This window comes from Drosophila erecta, unplaced genomic scaffold (assembly GCF_003286155.1).
Source record: "Drosophila erecta strain 14021-0224.00,06,07 unplaced genomic scaffold, DereRS2 tig00000092-arrow-pilon, whole genome shotgun sequence".
NCBI lineage: Eukaryota > Metazoa > Arthropoda > Insecta > Diptera > Drosophilidae > Drosophila > Drosophila erecta.
In genome coordinates, this window is record NW_020825207.1 from 4,966,927 (window position 1) to 4,994,542 (window position 27,616).

General features: G+C 46.1%; 10 protein-coding genes and 1 non-coding gene across 21 annotated transcripts; 5 read left to right on the plus strand and 6 right to left on the minus strand.

Moving 5' to 3' along the window:
* Positions 1–554, plus strand: LOC6546908. The gene has a single exon (XM_001975951.2). The coding sequence runs from the start codon at positions 119–121 to the stop codon at positions 386–388; it is 270 nt and encodes an 89-aa protein (XP_001975987.1). The 5' UTR covers positions 1–118; the 3' UTR covers positions 389–554.
* A 134-nt stretch (positions 555–688) lies between these two features.
* Positions 689–1,705, minus strand: LOC6546907 (S-phase kinase-associated protein 1). The gene is made up of 2 exons (XM_026981037.1): positions 1,362–1,705; positions 689–1,286 (listed from the first exon to the last, which is right to left on the minus strand). Exon 2 carries the CDS (start codon positions 1,284–1,286, stop codon positions 798–800), a length of 489 nt encoding a protein of 162 aa, XP_026836838.1. The 5' UTR covers positions 1,362–1,705; the 3' UTR covers positions 689–797.
* A 348-nt stretch (positions 1,706–2,053) lies between these two features.
* LOC6546906 (SET and MYND domain-containing protein 4) lies at positions 2,054–4,608 on the plus strand. Its single transcript, XM_001975949.3, has 3 exons — positions 2,054–2,656; positions 2,731–3,854; positions 4,023–4,608. The coding sequence occupies exons 1-3, from the start codon at positions 2,393–2,395 to the stop codon at positions 4,354–4,356; spliced, it is 1,722 nt and encodes a 573-aa protein (XP_001975985.1). The 5' UTR covers positions 2,054–2,392; the 3' UTR covers positions 4,357–4,608.
* A 43-nt stretch (positions 4,609–4,651) lies between these two features.
* On the minus strand, positions 4,652–6,003 carry LOC6546905 (protein OSCP1). The gene is made up of 2 exons (XM_001975948.3): positions 5,809–6,003; positions 4,652–5,660 (listed from the first exon to the last, which is right to left on the minus strand). The coding sequence occupies exons 1-2, from the start codon at positions 5,945–5,947 to the stop codon at positions 4,822–4,824; spliced, it is 978 nt and encodes a 325-aa protein (XP_001975984.1). The 5' UTR covers positions 5,948–6,003; the 3' UTR covers positions 4,652–4,821.
* A 337-nt stretch (positions 6,004–6,340) lies between these two features.
* Positions 6,341–14,262, plus strand: LOC6546903 (small RNA 2'-O-methyltransferase). The gene is made up of 3 exons (XM_001975946.3): positions 6,341–7,575; positions 13,067–13,236; positions 13,326–14,262. The coding sequence occupies exons 1-3, from the start codon at positions 7,345–7,347 to the stop codon at positions 14,107–14,109; spliced, it is 1,185 nt and encodes a 394-aa protein (XP_001975982.2). The 5' UTR covers positions 6,341–7,344; the 3' UTR covers positions 14,110–14,262.
* On the minus strand, positions 7,633–12,614 carry LOC6546904 (eukaryotic translation initiation factor 5B). 8 transcript variants are annotated; one of them, XM_001975947.3, is made up of 5 exons: positions 12,453–12,614; positions 11,168–11,705; positions 10,953–11,108; positions 8,917–10,898; positions 7,633–8,791 (listed from the first exon to the last, which is right to left on the minus strand). In XM_001975947.3, the coding sequence occupies exons 2-5, from the start codon at positions 11,553–11,555 to the stop codon at positions 8,297–8,299; spliced, it is 3,021 nt and encodes a 1,006-aa protein (XP_001975983.1). In that variant the 5' UTR covers positions 11,556–11,705; positions 12,453–12,614; the 3' UTR covers positions 7,633–8,296. The 8 variants fall into 8 exon arrangements, with proteins under 8 accessions (XP_001975983.1, XP_015012522.1, XP_026836688.1 ...); XM_015157036.2 differs by having other exon boundaries at positions 11,168–11,708; XM_026980887.1 differs by having other exon boundaries at positions 12,347–12,614.
* A 514-nt stretch (positions 14,263–14,776) lies between the features above and the next one.
* Positions 14,777–15,974, plus strand: LOC6546902 (dynein light chain 4, axonemal). Its single transcript, XM_001975945.3, has 3 exons — positions 14,777–15,199; positions 15,262–15,345; positions 15,625–15,974. Exons 1-3 carry the CDS (start codon positions 15,134–15,136, stop codon positions 15,787–15,789), a joined length of 315 nt encoding a protein of 104 aa, XP_001975981.1. The 5' UTR covers positions 14,777–15,133; the 3' UTR covers positions 15,790–15,974.
* Positions 15,975–15,980: 6 nt separating this feature from the next.
* On the minus strand, positions 15,981–24,745 carry LOC6546901 (pre-mRNA-processing-splicing factor 8). Its single transcript, XM_001975944.3, has 14 exons — positions 24,612–24,745; positions 23,809–24,440; positions 23,536–23,751; positions 23,262–23,474; positions 23,076–23,201; positions 22,381–22,800; positions 22,105–22,322; positions 20,997–22,048; positions 20,741–20,933; positions 19,922–20,495; positions 19,705–19,855; positions 19,467–19,643; positions 19,111–19,402; positions 15,981–19,048 (listed from the first exon to the last, which is right to left on the minus strand). Exons 2-14 carry the CDS (start codon positions 24,420–24,422, stop codon positions 16,104–16,106), a joined length of 7,191 nt encoding a protein of 2,396 aa, XP_001975980.1. The 5' UTR covers positions 24,423–24,440; positions 24,612–24,745; the 3' UTR covers positions 15,981–16,103.
* Positions 22,856–23,032, minus strand: LOC113564367. Its single transcript, XR_003407962.1, has one exon.
* A 36-nt stretch (positions 24,746–24,781) lies between the features above and the next one.
* LOC6546900 (neuropeptide-like protein 31) lies at positions 24,782–26,225 on the plus strand. 4 transcript variants are annotated; one of them, XM_026980891.1, is made up of 4 exons: positions 24,782–24,832; positions 25,276–25,614; positions 25,674–25,733; positions 25,803–26,225. In XM_026980891.1, the coding sequence occupies exons 2-4, from the start codon at positions 25,606–25,608 to the stop codon at positions 26,004–26,006; spliced, it is 273 nt and encodes a 90-aa protein (XP_026836692.1). In that variant the 5' UTR covers positions 24,782–24,832; positions 25,276–25,605; the 3' UTR covers positions 26,007–26,225. The 4 variants fall into 4 exon arrangements, with proteins under 4 accessions (XP_026836692.1, XP_026836693.1, XP_001975979.1 ...); XM_026980892.1 differs by having other exon boundaries at positions 25,292–25,614; XM_001975943.3 differs by having other exon boundaries at positions 24,784–24,832; positions 25,318–25,614.
* A 464-nt stretch (positions 26,226–26,689) lies between these two features.
* Positions 26,690–27,583, minus strand: LOC6546899 (histidine-rich glycoprotein). The gene is made up of 2 exons (XM_026980907.1): positions 27,437–27,583; positions 26,690–27,300 (listed from the first exon to the last, which is right to left on the minus strand). The coding sequence occupies exons 1-2, from the start codon at positions 27,446–27,448 to the stop codon at positions 26,944–26,946; spliced, it is 369 nt and encodes a 122-aa protein (XP_026836708.1). The 5' UTR covers positions 27,449–27,583; the 3' UTR covers positions 26,690–26,943.
* Between the last annotated feature and the right edge of the window lie 33 nt (positions 27,584–27,616).

The following is a 27,616-nucleotide window of genomic DNA, read 5'->3' on the forward strand; positions in this document are numbered from 1 at the left end:
GCAGTGCTGCCACTAGGATCGAAATGCGGTCACACAGACAGCTGATTTTCGCAATTGGGGGGTTTGTTTGGTCCACAGAGCTACACGTTTATCCACGCTTACATTCGCCAATCTAGCCATGGAGAAAATCTACAGCAGTGTCGGCGTTTTGGAGCAGAACGGCAGGAAGAGTGACGAACTATGCGTCACGCTGTTCCTTTCTTGCGTCCACAGGAACGTGTCCACGTCCACTGCAATGGGCGAACTGATCGTATTCGTGCTGTTCCTGGTGGGTACATTCTACACAATCATCTTTTTCTTCCGGCTGGCGCTGTCCTTGGTGAAACCCTTCCTGACAGTGGTTATCGCCCTATTAATCTTCAGATTCCTGGTAAACGAACGCAACTAACATTAGGAAATTGGCCATGGCCATGGTGTGTTAACCATACCGGGTGTAGTGGCCACGGTCGTGGAGGTGCTCACACGGCGTTTAAACTGTATTAAGTAAATCAAATGGTAATACTTTCAAATTCATGCTCACTGTAAATAAAATTAAACGTTTTGTACTCGATGAATTTCTTAAATTTGTTCACATTTTCTAGGCAACAATGTGCAAGCTACATTTGAATATATTTTCAATAAGAAAAAAGCTTGCATTGTATTTTAAAAATATCAATAAGCCCAACACGACCCTTTATAAGACAATTGCTTACGCTTTTGAAATGAGAAACCCAAATGTAAGCTTTAATTTCGCCACGGTAAATTTATATTAATTTGATTTGGTTCGCCTAGCCGCTTAATTAGCCAGTAGGTATCCTTCAATTTTTCTCCTCACACCACTCGTTCTCCTTGCGCACCTGTTCCTCCTCCTGTGGCAAAAAGTCATTCTGGATGGCGAAGGTGTCGCGAATGTCCTGCGGTGTTTTGCCCTTGATCATATTGGCCACCGTCTTGCAGGTGACATCAAGCAGACCCTGGATGTTCAGGTAGTTAGCCGCGAGGATCAGTTCGAACAGAGTGCCCTGATCCACTTTGAGGAAGTCGGCGTCCCAGGATGAAATGTCATCCGTGCGCTTCTCCTTGTTCTCATCCTCCTCGGCAACCATGGGATCGTCCTTGTGGTAGGTGGCCCAGTGGAGCACTTTCTTTAGGATCAGGGAGTTCACATTCGGCAAGGGCAGCACACTGTTGTCGCTCTCATCGCCCATATCCTCCAGTGCAATGCGAATCGTTTCCGAGCACTTGGCGATCTCCTGATCCGTGTCGAAGATCTCCTTGTCCGCAGACTCCAGACGTATGATGGGCATCTGTACAATAAATTCATATTGCGGCCCACGCCCTTTTTTAAGCTAAATTTATATTTAATTTTTATTCCTACACACCTCTCGTCGATTTGGTTCCCAAAATTTGATTCGAAAACGGTTTGATTTATTTGCAGACGCAGCCAAACAAAATTTTTAGACACAACACGGTGCCACTTAGCTGTGGCCTACTGGCTAAAAATAATATTCCCTTGCCTTCAACTTGAACCGAACTGGTGCGGCGGCCGTCTGAGAACAGGGCGATTGTTAAACAAACTTGGCTGCCAATAATTCCCCGGATTCTTAGAAAACTAAAAATTCGTACGGATTGAAGAGGAAATTGGAAGTGAAACTGCTGCCAGTGTGACCACCCTCACAACGATTTTCAAAGATGGCGCCTTTTACAATTAACGGTATGGAAACACTGTGACAACTAGCAGCAAAAAAGCTCAGTTTTATTTCTTTCAAATATGCTAAAATTATAATTGATTTTACTTTCAATTAATCAACCCATATTTACGTGGCACGTTTTAAATATAATTCTAGCTGGGCCTGCAAATAAAAGTTTTCCCAATCGGATGTAACCACTGTGGATCCACTTTAATATTTACGATCTCTACATTGTATTCTTTGAACAGAAATCTATAAATCTCTGATTTTATTCTTAGTTATATTCATTTTTCATTTGATGAATTTGGAATTAATATTATCTCCGTGAAAATTTGAAAGCAAACCCAAAGGTTTGTGAACCGGCTAGTAGCCAAGCAGTCGACTTGCGGCATTTTTTAGGGGATTTTTTCAATGCAGCGTTAATTATTCGCAGGCTAACTCCACACTGCTTCCAGCGGATTGGCAAAAAATAACATTAAAATCGCCGTGCGAATAATTGCAATATTGCCGAATTGAAATTGCCCGTGATATCGCTAATTAGCGGTCAGCCCTTGCGCCAGCCAAAGAATTCGCGGCACCGGCAGTAGACCAAACGAACCGTTTTTCCTGCTGAAAAAAACAGGCGGCGGCGTCGACACGCGGACCGAACCTAAGGATCCGAAGCTATCCTATCCGGAGAAATTTCCAGGACACTAAGGACATCCGACCTCCCCGCACAAGAGATGGACGTGTACGACGTTAGCGATGATCTGGTGAAGAAGCTGAACGACTGGAAGCTGATCGGCATCATATCCGGCAAGTTCAACGAGCTGAAGGAGAACCATCGCAAGGTTGACTTCGTGATGCGCGCTCTTATTGACTTCAAGTACATGGAGAAGATATTCCTGAATGTAACGCTCCGGGAGGACAAGTGCAACAAGCGGAGCGTGGAGTTCCGAATGCTGGGCAACGAGCAGTTTTCGCTCAAGAACAGGAAATACTTTCAGGTAATTATCGCCCCCTCAATGGGTAAACGCTTACCGGTCTCTAGTCTCTAGCTAATCCCTGCGACCCATTTCAGGCTCTAGAGCTGTATAACAAAAGCATCTGCTATGCCGAACCGAACTCGGAGCACCTGTCCATAGGCTATGCTAACCGGTCGGCGGTCCTGTTCGAGTGGAAGCGCTACCGGCAATGTCTGGCCAATATCGAGCTGGCAAGGAAGGCCAACTATCCGGCGAGACTGAGCCACAAACTGGACAAGCGGGAAAGAGACTGCCAACAGCTACTAGATCAGCAGCCGCCGGATGTGGTGCCCTATGAGTTTAAGCTCAGTTTCAATTCGCACCCCCAGGTGCCCTTCATCGCCGACTGTTTGGAGTTGCGCGAATCCGCCGACGAGGGTCGCTTTGTGGTGACTAATCGGGATTTGGTCGTTGGGGATCTTGTGGCCGTGGAGCAGCCCTTCTGCTCCACACTGCTGGCGCCCATGCGATACATTCGTTGTGCCACCTGCAAGCGGGAGAATTACCTGACCCTCATACCCTGCGACAGCTGCTGCTCCGTGATGTTCTGCTCCGAGGAGTGCAAGCAGCAGGCCATGTCCACCTATCACCGCTTCGAGTGCCCAATCATTGACTTTCTGCACCGCATGTTCAACAAGATCCACGGTATCGCCCTGCGCACCACGCTGGCCGCCCTGGATCTCTATCCCAGCATCGAGGAGCTAATGGCCTTCTGTGAGCAGCAGCAGAACCAGCACAAGTGCGCCTTTGACCTCGACTACAGCCAGCTGTCACCGCAGGAGCACTACCGGGCAATCCACGGGCTAGTGACCAACCAGCACCTGCGCTCCGTCTCCGATCTCTTCCAGCGCTCCGTGGTCTGTGCTGTGCTTAAGCACTTCATAATCGAATACACACCGCTCAAGGACCATTTGGGCGGCGAAGAAGGCATGAACTTCTTCACGGACCTCCTATTCCGACATCTGCAGACATCGCCCTCGAATATGCACGGTATCGACCTGGTCGAGCAGGTTAACGAGACCAAGGACGACCAGACGCACTCGTCCGGGGCTTACGCCTTTCTCTCTCTATTAAATCACTCGTGTGCGCCGAATACTGTAAGGATATACGAGGGCACCAAGGCGTACATGTTCATCCTGCGGCCTATAAAGGCGGGAAATAAGCTCTACGATAACTACGGGTAAGTAGTAACCAAAGCATTCTGAACAGACCAAATGCAGTAAGTAGTACTATTTTGGGTAGTCAGTTCACGTTAAAGCTTAATATACACATCATTAATAGATAATGCAAGTTAATAGACGCCCAAGTCACTCTAATTCTCTGCAAATACTAAAACTAAACTTTTCAGTGCTCACTTCGCCATCAGCAGCAAGCAGCAGCGCTTGAAAACGCTGTCAATGCAGTACCGCTTCGATTGCAAGTGCGAGGGCTGCGAGCTGGACTACCCCACGTTCGGACGGATGCCGCACAAGGCGACGGTGCCATCGGTTACCGATGACACGGAAATGGCTCTGGGCGCCTACAACTACGATTTCGCAGTGAGCAACTACCGAAAGTACTGCGACTTCCTCACGCAATACGGTGCCGCCTATCCGTGCGAGCAGATAAGCTCCGCGGAGGAGTGCCTAAAGATGGCCCTGCATATCATGGTGGACGCAGTGCCGCTCAAGGCGAAGATGTAATCGGATCCTGCCGCTGAAGAACCAACCCCACACCACCAACACGGACGAACTTTTCCTTTGCTTACTTTGACTGGAGACAGCGTATTACAAGCGAGACACACAAATCGAGAAGAGTAATTGAGTATACATGTTGTTGCCATAAGTCTGTAGCGCAGGCAGCAGCGCGATGGGGAGCACGCCCTTAACTTTTATATTTGTAATTGTACATTTCGACCTTTGCTTATATTTTACCCCGCACCGTACACCACACACGCCCACCACACATTTCACATTTGTTCACAACAAGTCGCAAGCTCAAAATTCTAACGTTGATTTATTTTTTGATCACAACAATGTCTTCGATGAAAACAAGAGAAAAACAAACAAACAAACGAGAACTCTGCAACCTACAGTGTTTTTATAATTATTTTACAAAAACCAACTGAACAAGAAATACAATATTTTCAAAACGAAGTGGCTTTGGCTTCAAGGCATTTTGCTGTACAAGTCGAGCAGGTTCTGGTTTAGCAAGGATCCTCCCCTGGACATTGTCGTCGCCACCTTTTCCGAGGAAGCCGTCGTGGGCTTTAGCTGGACAAACTCGCAACCAGAGGAGCTGGCTGCTGGGTCATTGAAGAGCACATTGCCGAAGGCCTGCTCGAACTGCTGCTGGAACTGGCGGGCGTTGATGGGCTGCAGATCCTCGCTTTGCGGCGGATTTATGTTCAGCTGAGCTGCCAGTTGATCCATGCTGTTCGGCTCACGTTGTTGGCGTTCCCGTTGCTCGGCACTCTTCGCATAGATATTATCCCCGGCTGACTCAACGTATTCCGCGTAGTAATCCTGATCCACGTCCCTGATGAAACTCCCGTCCATGGCCTGAAAACCCATGCGAATCAGAAGCGATATCTTTGTGTTGAAGCACTGCAGCCAGGCCCGATTCGTCTGGTAGATGGACAGCTGCGCATCCTCGCCGCTGGCATTCCAAAAGTCCAGCAGCGTGTTCTTCGTGAAGTCAATCAACATGTGCCGCTTAGCATCCGGATACAACCTGTTGACCGCCTCCAAATGCCGAAAGGTAATCTCTAGCAGGTGGTGTTGATGGCGGGACACGAACAGCTGCCACTTGTAGACCATGGTCATCAGATTCCACAGCTTGGACATCGACTGCTCGTCGAGTCGCATCAATGAGCAGGTGGCTACGTCGTTCAGCATAAACTTGCAGTGATCGGCGGTCAAAAGCTGCGCACTTTTGTGTTTCGATCCGTTCAGGAGCGAGTCTATAAACTTCGGTTCGAGCAGTACTGTAGTCACATCGTGGATGACTGATGGAAAATATATATTATCCTTTAAAACATTTATATACATTCCAATTTAAACATAAAGTCATATAGAAGACTCCAAGACGCGATTAGCATCTCCAATGTTATATCTAACATATCTAAGTTCGTATTTCTTGGCGGCATTTCTTACCCTGAACCGACTTGTCCTGAGCAATCTGCTGCGCCTTCAGCCGCTGATCGATCACGTAGAGCATCTCGCACCCCAGATTGACCAGGATGAAGACATTGGCCCGGGGATTCGACAGCTGGTGCGGACTGAAGTTGGCCATCGTTTGACAGGCTACTTGATGGCACGGGCGGCGATTGCGAACTAAACTGGAAAACCTATGACTTCGTGGAGCACGCAAGGCTTGGAGCCCAAAACCGTTATTGGATTTTCGGTTTCCGTGCGGACTACCGGCCCCCATTTACACGGAAAATAAATACGAAATCGTTTCGTTTAACATCTGTTTTAAATCCTTAAGATGCTATTGGTTGTTCGGAATATTCGGAAAACACTCTGTTCGAAAATCTCCCACCAATGAGATTTGTTGTTTTGATTTATACTTAAGAACCTTTTTGATTTTTTGATCAACCAATAAGAAATCAAATATGTATGGGTACATTTGGTGGTTTAATTAACTTGGTTCGTTTCACACGGCAATATATATTTGTAAATATATACACGTATTATATGCTATGACCTTTTCCTTATATTACCCACCTGGGTTTCTTCCAGTGTCCTTTCGCATTTGATGGCTTTATGAGAGCCTCGGCAACGTCTTTCAGTGCAAACAATAACGAAAGTCAGTCCGTGGCGACAGGACAGGCCGTGTATAATTATGGCAACCATGGGGAAGGACGAACCTCCACCAGCGCCGGCCACTAAATTTATTGATTTGTAAATTTCCATTTCGAGCGCAGGGCAATTAGCCTGGAAATTATGGCAGCAGGTTGAAAAGTTAAAGCGTTTATCATCCATTGAGCGACGGAGCCGCTGATTATATGTAAGTGCATTATACCAGGGTGGAAAACTCCCACGACCAGCAGACCAGTCTTCTACTTTGATGGTCGGGTGCAGTGGTTGGTGGCTGGTGAGGTCTACCACCGACTTCCAGTGCAAATGGGAGGCAAGCACCTGCAGTGAAGGTCGTCCGGAAGGAATGCCGGAAATTGCGTGATTCCCCTGCCACAAAAGCTACCCTGATTACCATAATGTTGGTCATTTTTAAGTAACTACCTAGCATTTGGAAAAAATATCGCTTTAATAAAGAGTATTTGCCAAGCTATGTTATGCATATGGCTTAAATTAAGTAGCCGCATTTAATATAGTAGAATATTAGAACCCTAAGACTTCAATGCATCAATACTTACTGCCCAATTATTAAAACATCGAAAGTATCGATTTTGATTAGTATTGTAGAAAGGCGGCAAAACCATTTATAAATACTTATGTTCAAGTCTTTATAGAATTTTAAATAGGAGCATTACAAAGAGCACAAGCTATAAGAAGTGGAGTTCTTCTTAATTCGTTGCCCGATTGAAGTTCAGTGCCTCAAAACTGACCGCCCATTTTTGAAAACAAGAACTATCGATATGCATATGCCAAAGTTCTGTATAATTTGCCAATAGCACGACAGTAAGATTATCATCACGTATTCCAGTGGTCACTCTAACGAAACGCGCAATGTTTTCCCATAAGTTTAGTTGCGGGGATTTCCAAACCCTGACCAGAATGACTGAAACCGGCATTACCTTTGATCCGCCGGTGTACGAGCAGCGATACTGTGCCACCATCCAAATCCTGGAGGACGCCCGCTGGATGGATCAGATTAGGAAGGTCGTGGAGTTCGGCTGTGCCGAGATGCGCTTCTTCCAGCTAATGCGTCGCATTGAGACTATAGAACATATTGGACTGGTAAGAGCTTGAGCTTAGACTAGAAGTTAAACTAGCGCAAGTTGATTGTTAAGGAAATACAATTCTAGTTTATTTATTTCCGCTGCTGTTTATACACGCATATCCTAGCTTAGACTTTTATTGTTTTTATGAAATAACCATTATCTAGTTATATTAAATACTTTTGAGGAGAGTATGTACCTGGCTGCATGAAATGTGGGTGAAACGAGTCGTACATTGTGGTCTATAATATAATAGGTAGCCTAACAAAACTAACACAAAACTCGCAAATAAATTTAAAATATATAAAAATCAAGGATTTCCTATCAAGGCCAATGGCGCACGGCTCCTGTGCACCTACTACACATATAAACATCGCTTAATTTGGGGACTACATGGTATAATGGATAATTCAACAACATTTTCCCTATGGAGCTGAGCGTGCCAATCAAAAAACCTTATGTCAACTTATGTCAAATGTTTAAAACCCAAAATTACACATGATGTCGGTCGGTCTCACTAGTTTGCGTCCATACCCCGCCTGCTGACAGGTCCGAAGTATGATTATAAGTAGGTTCTGTCCTGTTCGTACCTTAATTAACACTAAAAATACTTGAAAGCGAATTTAGGTTTCTTCTGATCTTTTCTGTTTCTCTGTTCTGTTCTTCCGTTTCCTTAGCCGTCCGACTTCTTATTGATCGTCTATAGTCTTTATTTCTAACTGTCATCTGTCATCTGGCAATTATTTGCGACAGTGCCTGGACGAGTGGACACTCCGCCCCTTGCCGTAGTTGTTCTCGTCATCGTATTCGCCGTACAGGTTCTGCACTAGGAGCAGACTCGAGTTATTCTCCACATCGTGCTCGCCGTGTTTGGGTTCAGTCTTATAAAGAGCTCTGCGCGTACGGGTTGTCTTCAGCTTTCGCTCTACCTCGCCGGTGGCCGATGCCAGAGTGGAATTCTCCTTACGTGTGGCGCAGCCACGTTTGTTACTGGCCACTGCCGATAGCGGCGTAGAGCGGTTCTTGCTTATGGCTCCGGCGGCGAATTTGACGACGCCCAAGTTCTTGCTCGGACGACTCCCTCCGCGATGGACCTTGGTCGACGGCTGGTTCTGCTGGGACTGGGTCTGCCTGTTAGTAGTTCGCTTTCGGGTGGTGGCCTTGGTACGGCCACGCGCATGTTTCTGGGAATTATCGGAGTAGTCACTCTCCTCCATTGCTCTATCCGATTCATCCTGTGTTTAATATAAAAAATAGCTCTTTTGAAACTTCACAAAAATCTCGTCCAACCAAAGACACGTTGCATATCTTCTTTTAAATGGTTCGATAAATTAATAAATATTATTTTCATGAATATTACCTCGCCTTCGACGCTATCTGCAGCCTCATCATCTTTTTGCTCATCATCCACTGCCTCCTGGTTCTCCTCTTCATCGTCTTCTTCTTCTTCCTCCTCCTCCTCCTCCTCCTCATTATGCTCCTGGACAACCAAACCCTTTTCGCGTCGCCTCTGCTCCATATCTAGTATCGCGTAAGTGGGTTTACCTTCGTAGCGCCTTGGAAGACGGGATTCTAGCGGGCATATGGTCTCCTCCCGCTCAAACTCCTTTACTGCCCTTTCGCGGGCTATTTGATCAGGATCCTGTGACAGCACCTCCGCCCAAGAAAACTTCTTTTTCGTCGTTTTCTTATTCGACTTGGAACGCAGATTTTTAGGCGATACGCGGTTCGTGAGTGAGTGCTCCTGGAACGGAGTGCTTAGCGTTGAGTTTCTCATCACATTCGCGGCTGCCTTGTTGTTCAGCTCGAAGATATCACACTTGCTACCATCCACCACGTCCTTGGCGGAGACACAGGTGCGGAGGATCTCATCACTGCTCAGACGCATTTGACTGGGATCGTAACCCAGGCGCTGGTACTCGCGCTTAAAGATTTTGCGGTAGCGCTCGTAGTTGGGTCGCTCTTGGTAGGCCAGCTGACCGATCTGCAGCAGGAACTCTCCCAGATATTTAGGAACTTGCTTCCCATAGAACTGTCGCAGCATCTCTGGCACATCAGTCATAAATAGCTCCTTAGCGCGATGCACTTTCTCCTGCTGCTGCTGCTGCGCCACGTCCTTCCATGGCAGATAACCCTCGGACCAGTACAGCAAATTATAGCCTAGGCACTCTAGATCACTTCGTCGCGAATGGGCACCCAGGTGGGCGTCACGTGACGTAAACTCTAGCGTTCCGTCATGCGCCCTTCGCTGATCCATGATAAAAGGGCGATGGACTCCGCGATCCTGAAACTTAGAAGCCAGGCCGAAGTCGATAAGAAAAACATGTTCCTCCTCTGTGGGTAGGAACTTGTACTCTGATGGGTTGTTGTCCAAGTGCTTGCTGCCCCTACTGCGTGATTTTTGATCACCGTTCGGTTCCTTTTTAACCTTCTCCTGGTGGCGGGTGGCCCGCGTTGAAACCGGGCATTTTTTCGGAGTGGCTATCTGAGTGCCTTTGCCTCTTTTGCTAGCGGAGCGACGGGAGGAAGGAGGAATAAATTCATCCGACTCGTTATCAGAAGATTCAGGCGATTCATCACTGTTTTCCGCTGTATCCTTGGGGTAGCCGTCTTCGTTAAACTCCTCGCGATAACTAATCCGCTTGGTGGGTCGCAAGTAGTGCGACTTGACCATCTCCTCGTACATGGAGTTGCGCTTTTCACGACGGCAAGAGCGCACCGGATTGGAGCCGCTGAACTGAACTGGGTTGCGTGTGGATCGTTTTTTGTTCACTGGAGTTTGGAAGATGTCTACGCTGTTGCTATTGTTGCTGTTCGACGTGGCGCCATCATCGAAGTCCTCGTCGTCTTCGTCTTCATCCTGCTTAATATCGACAATCTTTTTCAGGGCGAACTTCTCGCTCTTCAGGAAGTAGTCATCGTCGTTGGTCTCCTGCTCTGAGCTGTTGCCACTGTCCGTAGTCTGCTGCTTCTCTTCGTAGTGATCCTCGTAGCCATTACCCTTGGGCACTGCCTGCCTCCTAAGATACTTGCACTTGGACACCATCAGATTCTGTGCCTTAATATCATTATGACAATAACCCTTATCGTGCAGATTCTCTAGGACATCGATGATGTGTACAGCGAGCACTAGGAGTGACTTCTGCTGTACCCTTGAGTTCTTGATCAGCGAGTGCAGATCGCGATCGAAGCGCGGCAGCACCAGAAAGCGGTAGCGAACGTCTCCAAAATAGTGAGTGCCCGACGCAATAAAGCTGGGAATTCCAGAAGGCGGTCCCCTGCTGAGGGCATGCGTCTGTGGGGCTGGCAGGCTTGCAGCATCTTCTGCGACATCTGTTAAATCTAAAAACGTGTAAGGATAAAAATGTGAAGATGCAGAGCTTTTCCACAGCATACCCTTGTTTTGGGATGTGTTGATCAGACAGTGAATCTCAACAAACAGTGGTCCATTTGAATGCGGTTCAATTTTGACCACGTATTTTGCTGTCTCCGAGCTGGCGGGGCATACAGTGTCGTCGGAGGCTAGGAAGATCTCGCCAAAGTTGCCCTTTCCTGAAACAAATGGGGGGTTTATTCTCTTAAAATTAGACTTGCTTGTGTAGTGCACTTACCTATTGGTCGACCCAAGCGCCAGGCCTTGGAGAGCACATCTCTCAGAATGGTTCCGTTGACCACCGAGGGTCGGAGCGTGTAGACCGGCCGCGGTGACTCCATCACACTGGAGTTGTTGTGATCGCTGGCAATGCTGGCTCCCGTCAAGAGCAGGCTGCGTGGATGTGGTGTGTGCAGTAGTGTGGGGGGATCAGCCTCAGTGCCGGCAGCAGATCCTGCCGAGGAACAGGACTCCTCATCGTCGTTCTCGTGGAACTCGAAGCCATTGGCGCTGCTGGAGCCACCGCTCAAGCGCTGGCGCTTCTCGGCGGCCTTGACCGCAGAACGCTTGCGCTTGCGAGCACTGCGATCCGTGGTCGGCCGCTCCAATTGGAGGCGCTTACCCATCGCGACAACTGTCGATGGCTCTTAGGCGATTTTGCACTTTTCCTTAGTTTTTGTGCTTCGATGCTCACGTCTATAGGGTTTGCTTGTTATTGTTTAAGAAGGTTGATTTGTTTTTGTGCGATTCCGCTTTCGAGTGTGATTCTCTTTCAACTGCTGATGAAAGAAAAGATTAATGGTTGCTAAATATCTATTTTTAAGTTATGAGTATAGTACTATGATTTTTATTCAAATGAAAGCTGATAAATTTGAAAGGGATTTCCGTTGTTTTGTTTTTTTTATTTGCCTTAATCCGTCTTTATCACATTCATTTATTTTTTCCCTTGCAGTGTTGGACAACGCGGGGAATAGTTATTTTTAAGGATGAGTTCAGGCGAAGATTGCAACAGAGTATGCAAGAGTACTTTTTTGTTGCATATTGCTCTATTGGAATGAGTGATTCTTCTATTTAGTTTTTATCGAATTTCATGCGGATATTTTAGTTTTTGTGTTATGTTGCAGTGTTGCATAGCGAACTAGATTGGTGCGCGTCCGGGGCACGAATACAAACACAAACAAATGCGAACGCACCACCATGTCTGGAAACACAAACAACACGACATACAAACATACCGAGGTCCCGAAAAAAATCGATTATCTGGCCGGCATTATTAAACAAAGAACGAAATGCTGACATATTTTTTCGATTGCACAGCGTTCTCCCTTTGATTTTAATACTTTTCTCCATCCAATCATTTGCTATTGGGCTGTTAAGTCGAATTGATTTTTCAGTATGTATTTTTCTCACGTATTACCCGTTCTCTTCTTCTTGTTTTTCTTCGTTTTCTTTTGGCCCGTTCCAAATGTTTGGGTGTTTTTCACCGTTTTCAATTGCTTGGGAGCTTGATTTTCAATGCTTACATTTTTCACTTGGTGCAAAGATGCACTATTGCACTCTCACAACATGCTTTGCACTATAATTTTGCTTCCATTTGGATTTTCGTAACAATTACACATTCTTCCTGTGCACTTCTCCGCACACGCACACACACAGGCACTCAGTTTTGTGGTGTGACCATAGGGGAAGATGTAAATATACTTTTAAGCGTCACCGTTGTCTTGAAAAGTGGGAAAGGTGTATTTTACAAAACAACGTTTTTATAGTAATTTAGATTGTATGTTTTGTGTTTCTTTGAAATATTTTAAGTTTAAATAGTAATTAAAATCTCTTATTTTCGGAATCAATGTTATATAGAAAATAGTTATCTAAGTTTTGTTTGATTAGCTTATCAATACAATTTTATTTAATTTAAAAGCAATAATGAAATACACTTTTATTTTATTTAATTTATATTCAATAATGAAGTGCACTTGTTTTGATATAATGTAATTAAACATTACAGCATTTATATATTTTAAAAACCTTATTTTAGTATTCAGGGCTGTGTTGAATTTAAATCTTAGATTTTGCCCGTTCCTTTCCCATTTGTTTCCATGAAGTGACGGTTATTTTTAAATACCCAATTTTATTGCAGGTGGACATTGACGAGCCCTTGCTCATGAAAAACTTGACCAGTATTAATCCATTAGTTTCCGATTATATACGGAGACGCGCGAATCCTCTAAATGTTCAAATTCTTCATGGAAGTGTGGCAGATTCTTCGGACGAATTGAGGGACACAGATGCTGTAGTCGCACTAGAATTGTAAGTTTCTTATTGCTTAAAACACACACACATACATTTTGTATTTTTTTTTTTTTTTTGTTCATAACTATTTAATGTTTTCATTTCAGAATCGAGCATGTTTATGACGATGTTTTGGCCAAAATTCCAGTCAATATTTTTGGTTTCATGCAGCCAAAACTGGTAGTCTTTAGCACACCAAACTCGGACTTTAACGTTATATTTACACGGTTCAATCCCCTGTTGCCAAATGGTTTTCGCCACGAGGATCACAAGTTCGAGTGGTCTCGCAATGAGTTCAAAACCTGGTGTTCGGATATTGTGGAGAAGTACCCGAACTACATGTTTTCCTTAACGGGAGTGGGTAATCCGCCCAAGGAATACGAATCTGTGGGCCACGTCTCACAGATAGCCATATTTGTTCGCAAAGATTTGCTGGAGATGCCGTTGGTTAACCCTTTGGTTACCAAACCCAATATTGACAAGGAATCCAATCCTTACAAGCTAATTCATGCCGTGGAATATCCATTCTATGTGGATACGCGCACCGAGAAGGAAAAGATCTGGACCGATGTACAAATGGAGTTTCAGCGTTTCAAAAGACGTTTCAACTCTTGTGAGGTTGATGTAGATACTTACGAGGACACTTGTAACATGCCTATTGCTGTCTTATTGGATCGTCTAGAACACGTAGGTGCTACTAAGGAACTTATCGAGGAACTGCTACAGGAAAATAACTTAAAAGTTGAGAACGAGTGTGTTTTATTATATAATTCGGATCAGGAAACGGAATGGTCTGATCCCTACGAGTTGTCTGATCGTCTTTCCCAGGAGGCCGCGTTAATTGACCACGAGGGAGCGGAGGACTGCTGGGATCAAAGCCGGGAATCATAACTTACGATACTATATGTTTAACCAAATTTCCAACCAACCGATGTATTTTGTGTGGAAACCATCGTTTGTGCATTACAAATTTCCTTTAAAAAAATGTTTTCAAATCATTCTGTCATTAACGATAAAGAATTCTTGACAAAACGAAGATCATTAACCGAGCTTATATTACAATAATTTTGTTAAGATCTTGATTTATTAGATTCTTCTGGATTGTGAATTACATTTCCAAAGCTTCTAACTTGTGCATTATTTCTTTGGGTCATTAATTCCATTTAAGACTTTGCAATAACCGATTCACCAAGTTGTGTTGACTGACAATCTGTTGTCATTTTGAGTGCATCATCAGGGGTGCGGGTGGATTTCCCAGAACATGGGTGACCATTCCTCCCCCCAGTTGACCACTTTCAGTGCAGAAATGGTTGCGAAAATTGGGGTTGCCTTGCCGCCAAGATGATGACTATGACGCCGCGACGTCTGTCTCGCAGTGGCACCCGCACGGAAATTGCTTTTGTTTGCAACAAAATCAGGGGATGCAGGATGCAGGGAGCAAGAGACGTATGTACATACGTCCCCTAGCATGCAGACTTGGCGCAAACGCAGCGCACACCGAGTGTAGCTATTAACTCCCCGGCTCACACAAGTACCTTCCCCCTTCGTGGCACAGCAACTCCGGCTGTGGTTGCCAGTTAATGGAGTTGGCGTCAGCACGGAGCCGGCGGATCCGGAGCCATCGTTAGTTGCAAGTCAACCTCGCTCCTGACAGGCTGGCAGGCCAATCGAAAGCGAAACCGTGCCCAAAACCAAATTGCCATAGCAGCCAAACTGCCGTGACAATAGCGCAAAAACGGAGAATTCATAAACATTCACCTGCCATTCACATAGCTACAGCAGTATACTGCCTTTACCTTGACTTGTGTGTCACATGTAAATAGGAATTTAACTCGATTTTTATTACATTAGCCTGGCTCCGTGATAGTGCTTGCCTGGTGATAGTCCTTCCTTCAGTCGTTGGTGAATCGCAGACATGGCGGACGAGGAGGGCGGTAAGGAGGGCGAGAAGAAAATCGTGCACGTTTATCCTCTGGTGAAGGTTGGTTAAGTATAGTTAAGTAGATTCCGGACTATTTGCTGATGGCTGATTCCCGATTTAAGCACACTGACATGAACGAGGAGATGCGGATAGAGGCCATTGAACTGTCCATTACCGCCTGCGAAAAATATTCGTCCAATTACGAGGTAATTAAAAGTAACCCATTAACAGGGCTTAGCCGTTATTTGCATGTTGAGAAGTTATCATCCAAATGGTTAAATGTCACATGCCAAGAGGAATAAAGTGTATAATCTATCGTGTTTGTTAAGCTTGAAGTGCAAAGTATAAGTCTTAAATTGTACTTAATATTTCATTTGATTTGAATGCTCTGAAACTAAACACCCTTTTGTAATCAATTATTTCTTCAATGATAAATGAAGCGAACAGGATAAAGACGATGAATAATACTTTCCATACATTTCCAGCACGCTGCCAAAATCATCAAGGAAAACATGGACAAGAAGTTTGGCATCTATTGGCATGTGGTTGTGGGCGAAGGGTTCGGCTTTGAGGTCTCCTACGAGACGGAGAACATTCTCTACCTGTTCTTCGCCGGCAACCTGGCCATCGTGCTGTGGAAGTGCTCCTGAATGCGGGTCAGCAGTGACACGAACGTACCTAGAAACCGGAACCAGGAACAGGAACCAAAAGCGAACCAAACAAAAAATTTAGCATTAATTTTAGTCATACATACAGAAAGAACACTTACCGTTAACGAATGTTATGAATATTAAGCCTAATATCGGCGGCGGAGTAATAAATCCCCTGGCAACGATGTGACTTGTTGGGAAAAGAGTGGTTTTTATTACAAAGTGTACCCTACATGCTAGCATTTTGAAAACAGGCTTATAAAATTGTTTGTATGCACTAAAACGAGAACCCTAAGACTCCAGATGCGTATCGTCTACGCGTACACATCTTCCCGATCCGCGCCGGCTCCATCGCCGCCGTCCTCGAGATTCGAGAAGAGCAGGAAGTGCGAGGTGCGATGGAGCTCGTGGTAGAACTCCTTCGGGTTGGCCAGCTGCAGTTCGTACTTCATGTTAGGGTCGTGGCGCACACCCATGAAGTTGTAGTTCCAGCTGCTTTGCGCCGGCACCATGAAGAACCCAAGGAACTTGTTCGACAACAGCATCTGAACACGTTCGTAGTGCGAAGGCAGGTATCCCTTGGGATTGTTACCCTTGTCCGTATTCTTGGAGCCCCACTCGAAGCCCGAAGGCGTCAGCTTGTAGGCGGTAAGTGAGCAGGAGCCAGGAGTAAAGGAGCACGTGATCACGATCGTCTTTTCGCCATCCCAGTTGGAGTTCTCCTGCATGATCTTCGCGTGCGTCGTGATGTCCTGTGGTGACAGTTGGGGCAGCTCATTGGGCTGCGTGTGGATCCAGCCTAGAGGCTCCATGTCCTTGAGATACTGATGTGTGGGCAGGGCGTTGGGCAAGTTGATCGTCTGATGAGTGCCCCATTGCGGTGGCATTACGATACAGCGGATCTCCTTCACCTGTGGGTTGTCCGGTGGACTCACACCGTACAAGTAGCCAGCTATCTGGGCCCTCAGATCCGAGATCGTGACAAACTTCTTGAGTATGTTCTTGGGCAGGATGTAGGTGTAGCCGGTCTCCTTTATGTCGTCCGAGCTCACGTAGATGTGGTTCGTTCGCAAGTGCAGATTGGTGGCGGAGATAGCTCTCACTCGCCACTCTGTCTTCGAGCTGAACGTCTGCGTTTCGTAGTTCGATGTGGTAGAGGTAATGATTTCGTCACCATGCTTGTTTGTGGTACGCGTAGTGGTAGCCGTCAGTTGGTTTTGCTCCTTGGTCTGTTTTTCGATCTCTGCAATCTGCTGGCGCTGCGCTGAGGGAGCACTGATTTCCATGCCCAGGATAATGTCACGGATCTCGGACTGAGTGAGCGAAGCCACATTTACGTTGTTCTTCTTGCCGTAATCGGCGAGAATGAGGTCCTTCAACTGCACTTCCACCTTGATCCATTCCTCGTCGGTCAGAGTGGGCCAAATATGATGCGCCTCCGTTATGGTGGTCTTGTCCGGCTTTAGGATGATCTTTGTCCTCTCAGTATTGACGTGGAGAGCACGCAGAATGAGGATAAGTCGACTGAAAGCCGTATATGACGATATGGTCTTCAGCCAATCGTCATACAGATTGAAAAGCACCATCTGGGGCTCTGTAGCCTTCAGAATGAGGTCACCAAACTTCTCGACTTTAAGACAAGCCTGGAACGGTAGCTGAAGCTCGGAGCCCTTGATCACAATGTTGGGGAAGTCGAGCAAGTGCACCTCCAGCGGATCCAACATGCCCTTGCGCGTCACAATAATTTGTTTGGGCTGCTCCTCCACGGGCAATGATCGAATCAAAGCGGCCACTTCCTCAGCAGTCTTCCACTTGGCCAGCTGGCCTAAACGCTTCTGGCCAGCCCACACTGAGGTGTGGATGATCTTAAGGAAGAGCTGACCCGTTCGCGGGTTAAAGATGAAGATTGCTCCGTTAATGGGTTTCGTTGTCAGATTTCCCTCAAACGTCTTGTGGATGGTAACACGATACACGTTGGTGTCGTCCACAAACCAGATGATCTGGTTCGAGAACAGCTCTCCGTAATTCTGCGAACTGAGGTACGGCTCTGTTGGCTCCGAAGAATAGAGCTGCAACGCCTTGCGGATGCGCTCACGCAGTACATAAAGCGCGGGGTTTGCTTTCATGATTTTGGCCATGGCCTGCTGAATGAGGGTCTTGCAGCCGGGGAACCAGTTGCCGTATGCGGAGTGCAGATTGTAGGCCAAATCGATGGCAATCAACACACCCGTCGGTGAGGGATAGATGGACATATTGTCAGTGGTATAATCGAGGAACTTGGCCCTGGCATAGCGCTCCACATCGTGCGAGTCATAATCGCCCCAACGCAACTGGATATCCAGCCAGTATTTTTGGGTGGTGGTGTTATCCATAGTGTCCTTGGTATCGGCCAGCAGTGAAGGTCGCGATACATTCCATTTGTAGGCGGGGAAGAGCAGGATGTCGGCACACGACGAGTTCATTTTGTAGGACTTACGTGGATGGATGGTTTCCTTCTGCACCGTCTCGATTTCCAAGGCGTCCAGTTCCTGATCGAATACCTGGCATAAATCCATAACAATCGACTCGTGGATCTTCTGCCACAAATGGGCTCGGAATATTTGAATCAGAGAGATTTTCAGTGTCGGAATCTTGCCGTGCATGAATATGCCAGTCAAATCCAGCTGCACCTGGAAACCAACATACACATTCGCTCGATTGATAGTCGGTGACCACCATAATGTGAATCGACGATTAGGAATCTGGTTAAGACCTGAGCGCTGAGCATTGGTCAACTTCTTGTACTTCATTGACTCCTCGAAACCGGAGGCCTTCTCCCAGAAGAGACCCTCCCAAGTGGGGAAGTAGGTGCCCTTAAAAAGCGTATGCTCCAGAATGCCCTCCACTCCTCCCAACGCCTGGATCATATCTGTGCGGTAATTGTTCAGGTTCCACAGCTTGCCGTCGTGGCGCTGATGCGTCCACCAGAAGGGATTCTGCTTTAGCACCTGGTATTGTTTGAACTCTGTACGAATGCGCCAGCCCTTATCGTAGGCCAGTGTGTGACGATCCTTTTGGAATAATGTATTGATACGTGGAATACCGCGATCCCAGCTGTCCTCCAAATCCTCCAGTGTGAGCCTACGGTTCTGGGCATTCGCCTCTTGACGCTTCAATGCGTATTCCGCCCACACGCGCTGTGAATCTATAAACTCACTCTCCCACGGCTGAATGTAGCGATACAGATTGGGAATAAGCTGATCCTCATCGTGGGACATACCTGTGAGTAGTATAAATGCAAATTAGCATACGCACTAGTATTTCGATTTGCTGAATACCAACCGGAGCGGAAATGGGTTATGCCCACGTCCGTTTGCTTGGACCAACGCAGATCGGATTGCGGAATCAAGACGTGGCCCATGCTCAACATTCCCAGACCGCCCAGTTCCTTGGGAGTGTAAAACACAACGGGCGGGAAACGGGAAGGCATCTTAGAGTTAAGGCCAATCTTGATACGAGTTTGAATTTTGTTTTCGCACTTCACCAACAGGTCCAATAGTTCCTGGGTATTGACCACAGCCTCGCGGAAGTAGGTCATCAAACCTATAAGCGCAGTGTTCCATTTGTTCACAATCTGAAATGAAAAAAAGGGGTTTTAGTTTAAAATCTAAATAAGATATTTCACGTTTATAAACTACCTTTGTAAACGTAGTGGAACCTGAAGCCATCAGGATCTGTCGGACACGGTTATGGAACCGACCCAATGACTCATCGTCCACCCGCAGGAAGCACTGGGCAGTGCGTTCCTTGGTGATTTCGTTCTGTAAATTCCAAACACCATCACGATGGGTGAACTCCTCATTCTGCGTGCGACACTGTGGTGGAAAAATGATGAATTACACACTGATCTTACGTTTAGTTTGTGGGTAAAGGAACCTTTGGCAAAATGCGACACTCAAATCCACTCATGTTGAACAACAGATTCGGATTATCCTTGGAATACACCGAGACAAAAGTGCTCTCCCAACCAATAGTGGTTACAGAGCGAGGTAGACGGTTTTTAATGTCCCAGAAGACTGCACGACCCCTGTAATATAAAATAAAATATTAGTTACTCACTTTTAAAATTGATGTTGAGTAAAAGGAGACTTACAAATTCACATCGTGCTTCATCAAACGCATGCGAGCATCGCGTGGCCAGCACTTCTTATTATTGTAGCCCACAATATTTTCGTTGTTTGGATCCGGATGCTCGGTAAGGTAGCGCTGGATCAGATCCCGCGCCTCCTCCGCCGAGAATCTAAAGAACAAGTGAATACGATCGACATAGCGGCAGTACAAGCGAATAGGATGAGCCGTCTCTGTGACTGTGTCCTGGAACGTGAGGAAGTCGTTCGGCATTTGGGGAGGGCCAGCCATCTCGCTGGATCGGTGGAGACCCAAAACCAATAGATCTAGAACCAGTCCATAGTACTGCGTGATGAAGGATGAGAACTGCAGACCGCGAATGATGCCGTAGCTGTTCGTGTGGTTCATGTCCTTGTAGTTGATCACAACGTTGTTCTTGGCCGTCATGTAATCGGCGATATTGTGATCGACAATTAGGCGGAGCAAACGATTGAGCAGCGTCAAGTCAATCTTCTCGTACAGCTTTTCGAATCTGGACTCCAGCAGCACATTGCACTCGCCCTCACCCACATCCCAAACATCCTGCAGATTGTTAATGCCTGTTAAGAAGAACAATACGATATATCTAAATAAGAGATTGGATAGCATTAAAGGGATTCTATATCCCTTGAAGAGCACTTTCTTTTTTCCATAACACTGTGTATTTCGCAGGTCACCTTCGGCGTGAGGTTTGCAACAAGGGGATGATCAAATACATATCACTTTGCTACAAATCACACACCCAAAATGCCCGGTACCGTCATCAAATATGTTTTTCTGAAGCTTGTTTAGATCTTGTTTATACCTTGACACCACTTGTAGGCCAACAACGGTGGCGGCTCCGTATCGCTGGGTTTGATCCATGGCGGGAACAATCGACGCTTGTCAGCCTCATACCACAGATACTGATCCAAATATGCATCTGTGATCTTTTCCAGTGGTTCTACCTCGTATACTGGTATCAGATGACTGTACAGGTCCATGAACTCAATGCCCACCTATGATATTAATACAAGTCTTAGCGTGGATTTCAAATGTAGATAGAAATAGAGATAACCAACCTCCTTGAAGGCTCGCTGCGTGAGCAGATGACGCTTGATGCGGGACAATGCCTCATGAGGATTGTCGTATGCCTGTTCGATGAGGCCCAGCTCCTCACGCTGACTTTGATTTAGCCTGGACTTAACGCTGTACGCTTCCTTTAATCTCTCAAGGGCCAAAATCAACAGCTTGGTATCGTGTTTGTATGAAAGTGGAGGGAAGGGAATGGGCGCAAAGCGACGTGACTCCAGCCAATGAACTGTGGTTGTGTAAATAGCCACAGCCTCTTCCGGTGATATGTACGGACCATCCTTCAAGTAATTGTGCTGCCTCTCTTGCTCCGCCTTCAGATAAAGACGCGTTAGTCGCCCCAGATTCTTCTTGCACACCGTCTTGTCCACAGTTGCTCCACGCCGGATACGTTCTCGATTATAGTGAGCGGTGTTCGTCCACCAGTCGGCTTTCATCTTCACATAACGCAGGATCATATTCTCAATGGGAATAGGTAGCCCAGGCACCTTCCACGGAATGTTTGCCTTCCAGCAACGCCATGCCTCCGATAAATGCTGCAGAATGGTACGAGCTTTGTTCTGCTTGATGCCCTCGGGCATCATGTCCACAATGTCGTGCATTACAGAGGCACGCAGCTCCAAATCGAAGTGGGATTCAACGCGCTGCTTAGTTACCGTCTTGGCCACACCCTTGGAGTGTCGACCCTCGAACTGACGTGACAGTAGATTGCCCAGCCAGCGTTCCAGCAGCGGAGTGATGCCGCGCATAAAGAACAGCCAGACTCGCCATCCAGGAGCCCAAAAGCCACATCCGGGTCCCTTGCCCACGGGTCCTGTGTTAAAGCGGTAGTATATCAAATGTTTCAGATCCTTGCACATTCGAATCTGCCTCATTAGCTTGTATTTATAGCGATACATGCCAGTCAGTTGGCCGACATGGGCGAATATGTACTGCAGCCCGTCAGCCAACTGAAAAGCGTCCACATTGTTCAACCGATACTGAACATGAGAGTCAATGATTAGCTTGGTCAGGCGCAGGATCTCACGGCACAAATGGAAAGCTAATAGAAAGAATTGATTTGTTAAACGGAAAAGTATTAAAAATAAAACAACTTACCATTTCCGAATCGCGACTTCTTACGCTCCTTGGTTGTCAGAGTTTTTACAGGTTTCAAGTTGAAATTGTAATCTAAATGCAGGTAGTTAAGATTTTTTCGGTGAATCAAGAGGTTCAGCATGTTGTAACCCTGACGACAAACTTGCAATCCAGCCTCAACCCAATCCAGAGTTGTGGTCTGGAAGAATTTTGTGGCCTTAAACGAACGGAAGAGGTAGCTGCCAAGAAAAGTAACACTTTAAAACATTTCTATAGTTTGACATTAATAAAACTCACCGTTTCTTTTGGGGCTTTGGTTTGCGGTGTTTTAGGGCATTGAGCACATAGTATTTGAGCAGTTTTTGGTAGCTAACGCGCACTTTAACCGGATGACCAGGCGGGCAATGCTCCTTGTACCAGCACTTGACCAGCGGCACATCGATGGCACGACGGGAGCGACCAGAGCGCATGTTAAAGGGACGGGGAGCCCATAGCAAGGCGATCCCGTTTGCAGTATTGTCAGTGTACAGGGGGGTGTCCTGCAGGAAGGGCTGCACATCGTCCGGGAGAGCAAAGTCCTCATCGTCATCCGGAAGTGGCTCCTGAATTTTGGAGTTTGCATTGCGATGGGATATGGGATTGATGAGCGGATCAAAGTAAAATGCGGGCAAATCAGGGTCTTCGGTCTTGATGTAGACCACGTTGGGAGTGTGATACCTGTAATAGACACAGTACATCGGTTATGTGGATCCTCTAAGCTTCAAGTGAGTTTAAATGTATGCAACTATCAGCAGTCACGATTAATTCTTAACAATCGCCACGAACATATTCATTGCAGCTCCCGTTTATCGCAAATTTGGCAGTAACCTGAGAGCTCGTCGTTTTTCTAACGCGGCATGAAGCATTTCCAGAGAGGCTGTTCACTTGGAAACGTTCTTGACCACGTAAATAAGATGTTAGAATAATCATATTGGAGGAATGTGGGATCTTACCAGCTCAAATGCACAAAGTGCGGCATATTGTTGTACAAATACGGAAAGGCAATGCGGTATTCCGTGCGAATTGGCTGCCGGATGATGACTTTATTAATATCGTTGAACTCGTTCCAATCCTCATCCCTAAAAAGATAAAAGTGGAAATTACATTTTATCAAGTTTCCAGGGCATGCATTGTCTTACCCAACATTGTGGTCTTTAATGAGGGGCTCAAACTTGGGTCCACCTGGAATGGCCATATTAAGAGCCTTGGCAGTGAAGAAACTTTTGGGGTCAAACAAATAAAAGAAGTTATTGTCCACTAAATCCGTAAGCAGTTGGTTGGCCAATCGATACAGCGTGGCTAGCTGGGGCAGGGAAAGATTCCATTTTCGGTATGTAGTGCCGTTTACAAACCTTAGTCATTTAAGAAAAGAATCAAAAGAAGATCAACTAAAAATGCCAAATCAAAACTCACTGCGTATCCACTAGGGGACGATGGTCATAAAACCATTTGTATACGGCATTGTCTTCATCATTGTCCAGCTCAATTTGAATGGCCTCCAAGGGCTCCACGTCCAGTACGTTGTCGGCATAGTCTAGAGGTGGCTCCTCATCGTCGAAGGGCGGGAATCGCATGCGCTTGAAGTGGCGACGATCGCGTTTCTCACGCCGCATCATTATCCACATTGTTCTGTGGAAATATGTAGCATCAGTTGGGTCGACAGCGAAAAACTAAAGAAAAACTTACCCCCATTGGGCAATGTAGACGGGTTCAATAACCCAGGGAATCTCATTCACAAAGGTGATGGCTCCCGTGATGTGGTACAGCACCTGGACATCACGGATCTGCTCCCATGGCATGGGCATGTTCTCCAGCAGCTTGAGCACTGCATGTGGCATGTACTTCAGGGCGCCCAGGTAGACTCGCTTGTCATGACGATACTTGCGCGACGTCATATCACCGTGGTCCCGAATGATCTTCCTGATGTGCTCCGGCGGCATATCCTCCTTTTGGGTATCTACGAAGCCAAACTTGCGCTTCTCAGCGAATCGCTTGGACTGCAAATGCTGCCATTTAAGGGCCTTCTCCTGGAGCTTCTCCTCGGTCAGTACGTCCGGTTTGGGAGTGGGAATCTGGCCCAATCCGGGCCCCTGACCTGCTGCTGGCACGGGTATCCCGTTAGGGTGGCCATTGGACGGCGGCAGCGGCGCCCCAGGTGGCGGTATCTGCTGAATCTGGTTGGCCATCTGCTGCTGGGCGTGCAGTTGAGCCTGCTGAGCGTGTGCTGCGGCGTAGGCTTGCTGGGCCATCAGCTGGGCCGCCCACGGATTCTGCGGCATCATGTACGGCGGAATAGACATTATTCCGCTGCACTTATCCTAATCAATAAACGGAGAAACATGCACTTTACGACACACAGACACGTTTTGTTCCAGGGGGAGAAATCGAAATGCCGCCGCCGACGTCGCGGTCTTTTGCAATTTTCACCACGTCGCGAAAAGACGTGTATTTCGCTTTTTCCACAGCTAAACTTTGGTTGAATTTCTTACCTGGCAGTTAACTTGTAACTTTATTGCCTATTTTGCACTTTTTCTACTGTTCTTTGGCCGCAATTCACAATTTTTCCGGTTCGCAAAACGAGTGGTTTATTTTTTCATGCGGCAGCCATTTATAAAATGGTAGAACGGTCACACTATGCAATAGACGTTTATCGTCTATCGCAGGCTTAGGTGAAATACTGAACAGTCTAGAGGTGACACAAGCAGTCAAGGTAACAGCGCAGAGTGCTAATAAATTTTCCCATTTTCTTAAAAAAAAACTTCCATTAATCCGAAAATAGTGGATTTTGGCTACCAAATTATTTCGTGTTCATTATTAAAAAATATAATTTTGTAGAAAGGTATCATCTTTATGTTTTATAATGAACTTTGATAAACTTTCTGTGAAAACTAATTAGCTATACTCCATTAAATTATTTTGTATTGTAGTAGTCAAGAATATAGAGATATTAGCACATTTGATGCAGCCTAAATCCTTGTAATTAAATCAAATAAATCAGCTTGTCAACGAATGTGTTAATGGCAATAATTAGGAACATTTTAGTGTAGTGCGTCAATATTATTGTTAATGACTAAACTGAAAACACACAGTAGACTTTCGCTGACAAAAAGTCTTCAAGAAAGGTTAAATTATAAATTTTCCTTCGACTATTAGCTAATGCTCACTGTAGCTTAGAAGTTTAATTACCCGAATTAGTAAATCCCATCGAGTCATCAGCCTGACCCTGGAATATGGGACACCTCATTTCCCGCCGGGTAACGACATCCCCAGACTCCGGAATGTTTGGCCAATCAATGATCATGTGCGAAATCGATCTCCGGGACGTTTTGGGCCACTATAAATATTGTCGGTGGGTCGATGGGAATCACAGTTTACGGGCAACAACGATTCTGGCCAGAACACGATCGGGATAAGTTGCTAATTTGAGAGAAAAATATTAAATCTAGAGTACATCCCCGTGAAATTTCGCAAATAAGAGAAACAATGGCAAAGGTATTGCTCTGAAACCAAGTTGTTCTATCAAAATTACTAACTGTTGTGAACATTTTCAGTTATTTTCCATCCTTTTGTGCCTGGTTATTATCGGATCCATCAGCGCAGGTCCTATAGAGGTAGGTCCGCATGTCATATTATACGTTCCACATTTCCCAACCAGCCTGTGAAATCCAATCCCCTACTAGGTGAAGAAACCTGCTGAGGAGGCTGATCTCTCCACTGCGGACACCATTGGCTACGGATACTACGCAGCTCCATCGCCCATTTATTACGGTGGCTACGGAGGGGGCTACAAATACGGCGGATATTCCGGATATGGAGGCTACGGCGGATATCGTTCCTATGGTGGCGGCTTCTATCGTCCCCGGATTTACCCAGTTTGGGGCTAAATAGTGCAACATTACGCTGCCAGACATACAAACGTTCCTTAACCCAGAAAATCCTATGTAATCGCACTAGTGACCAAAGAAACTATAGAAGCCCCTTTAAAATTGTAACCCTTTCACTGTCTTGCAACCGCGATAATGACGTCAGCGGAGTTTTTGACCCCAGAGCACAATTAACACCGGCTTTATTGCAATAAAAACAAAGCACTTTATGTACGACTACGCTCGCATGTGCGGTTTATTATTTTCAAATTTCAATTGTCCAAAACCGGATTTTTTTGGGACCTGGTCGGCGCTTCCGAAGAAATTGAGGCGGCCAACGTAACATACGCGGTCCAGCAAAATTACGAGTTGGCCAAGCCAAGTAATTAACCTTCTGAACCTTTACTTAGACCTATCTTTAACGATCCGCATGGCCAATGTTCGGACCATAAACGGGGTCACAAGAAAGCTGGGCTATACACTGGATAACAGCCAGAAGTATATTTATATAGAGCGTTATCTCTTTGTAAAGTTTCTAGGAATTGATACTATAGATAATAGTTATGGCCATAAGCTATTTTCAACTTATAATCAAGTGGCGACTATTAAACTCTGAAACTCTAGCCGTATTTAAAGTTTACATATAAATGTTGTATGTGTATCCGATTCCTAGATTGATAGCTTAAGCTGCTTGTGCAGTAATATCATTTATAAAATGTGAGTTTATTTGGTCATGGCTCATATGTCACAATACATTTGTATACATTTAAATAGATTGGGTTTACTGTCTCTAAACATGCAAAAATACGAATGGTTACTGTATTCGGAATTCGTGTGAACTCTTCCTTCAAGCTCCGCGTCCATTTTGGCATCGGGAATCCTTCGTGCGGACAGAGCATAATACACATAAGCTAGAGTTTAAATAGAATATATATTGGCCACATCCTTGGTCCACATCCTAGTGGCGACGCGATCCTGTGTGCCGCTTGTGATGCTTCTTGCTGCCCTTCGAGTGGGATTGGGATTTCTGGTGGTGGCTCTTCTTGTGGCCCGGCTCCTTGTGGCTCTGTCTTGCCTTCCTCTGAGAGTGGTGGTGGGATTGTCCATGGCCAGCGTGCTCCTTTACATGGGAGCCGCTCTGGTGCAGCTCCTTGCCAGGACTCAGATTATCGTGGGCCGAATGCCTCACCTCCTGTGACTTCTGGTGGTGGTGCGACAACTGGCGCTTGTGGTTCAGATGGTGGTTCCTCTCATTGTCCTCCAATGGCTGCATAGCCAAGGCCACGGCCAACAAGATAGTGGCAAAAACGATAATCTGCATTGGCCAACATCCGGGGCAATCAAGGCGAATCGAAAGGGATTGATAGTGAATTAAATTAAAGCACTCATATCTGAATCGGCGATTAGATAAGGTTCGCCCATTGGAACCTGGAACCTGGAGCCACACTCACCGCCTTCAACATGATAACTCCGGGATATTGTCTTCCGTGGACTTGCTCAGCTCTCGAATCGTGTAAACTCAGCGACGCTCCAGTCTCGACTGTTTTTCAGAGCCTCTTCCGCTGCCGTTTATATCGTTATCTCCTCATGTGTGTGCCCCTGGCCATCATATCACATAGATGGGTATATAT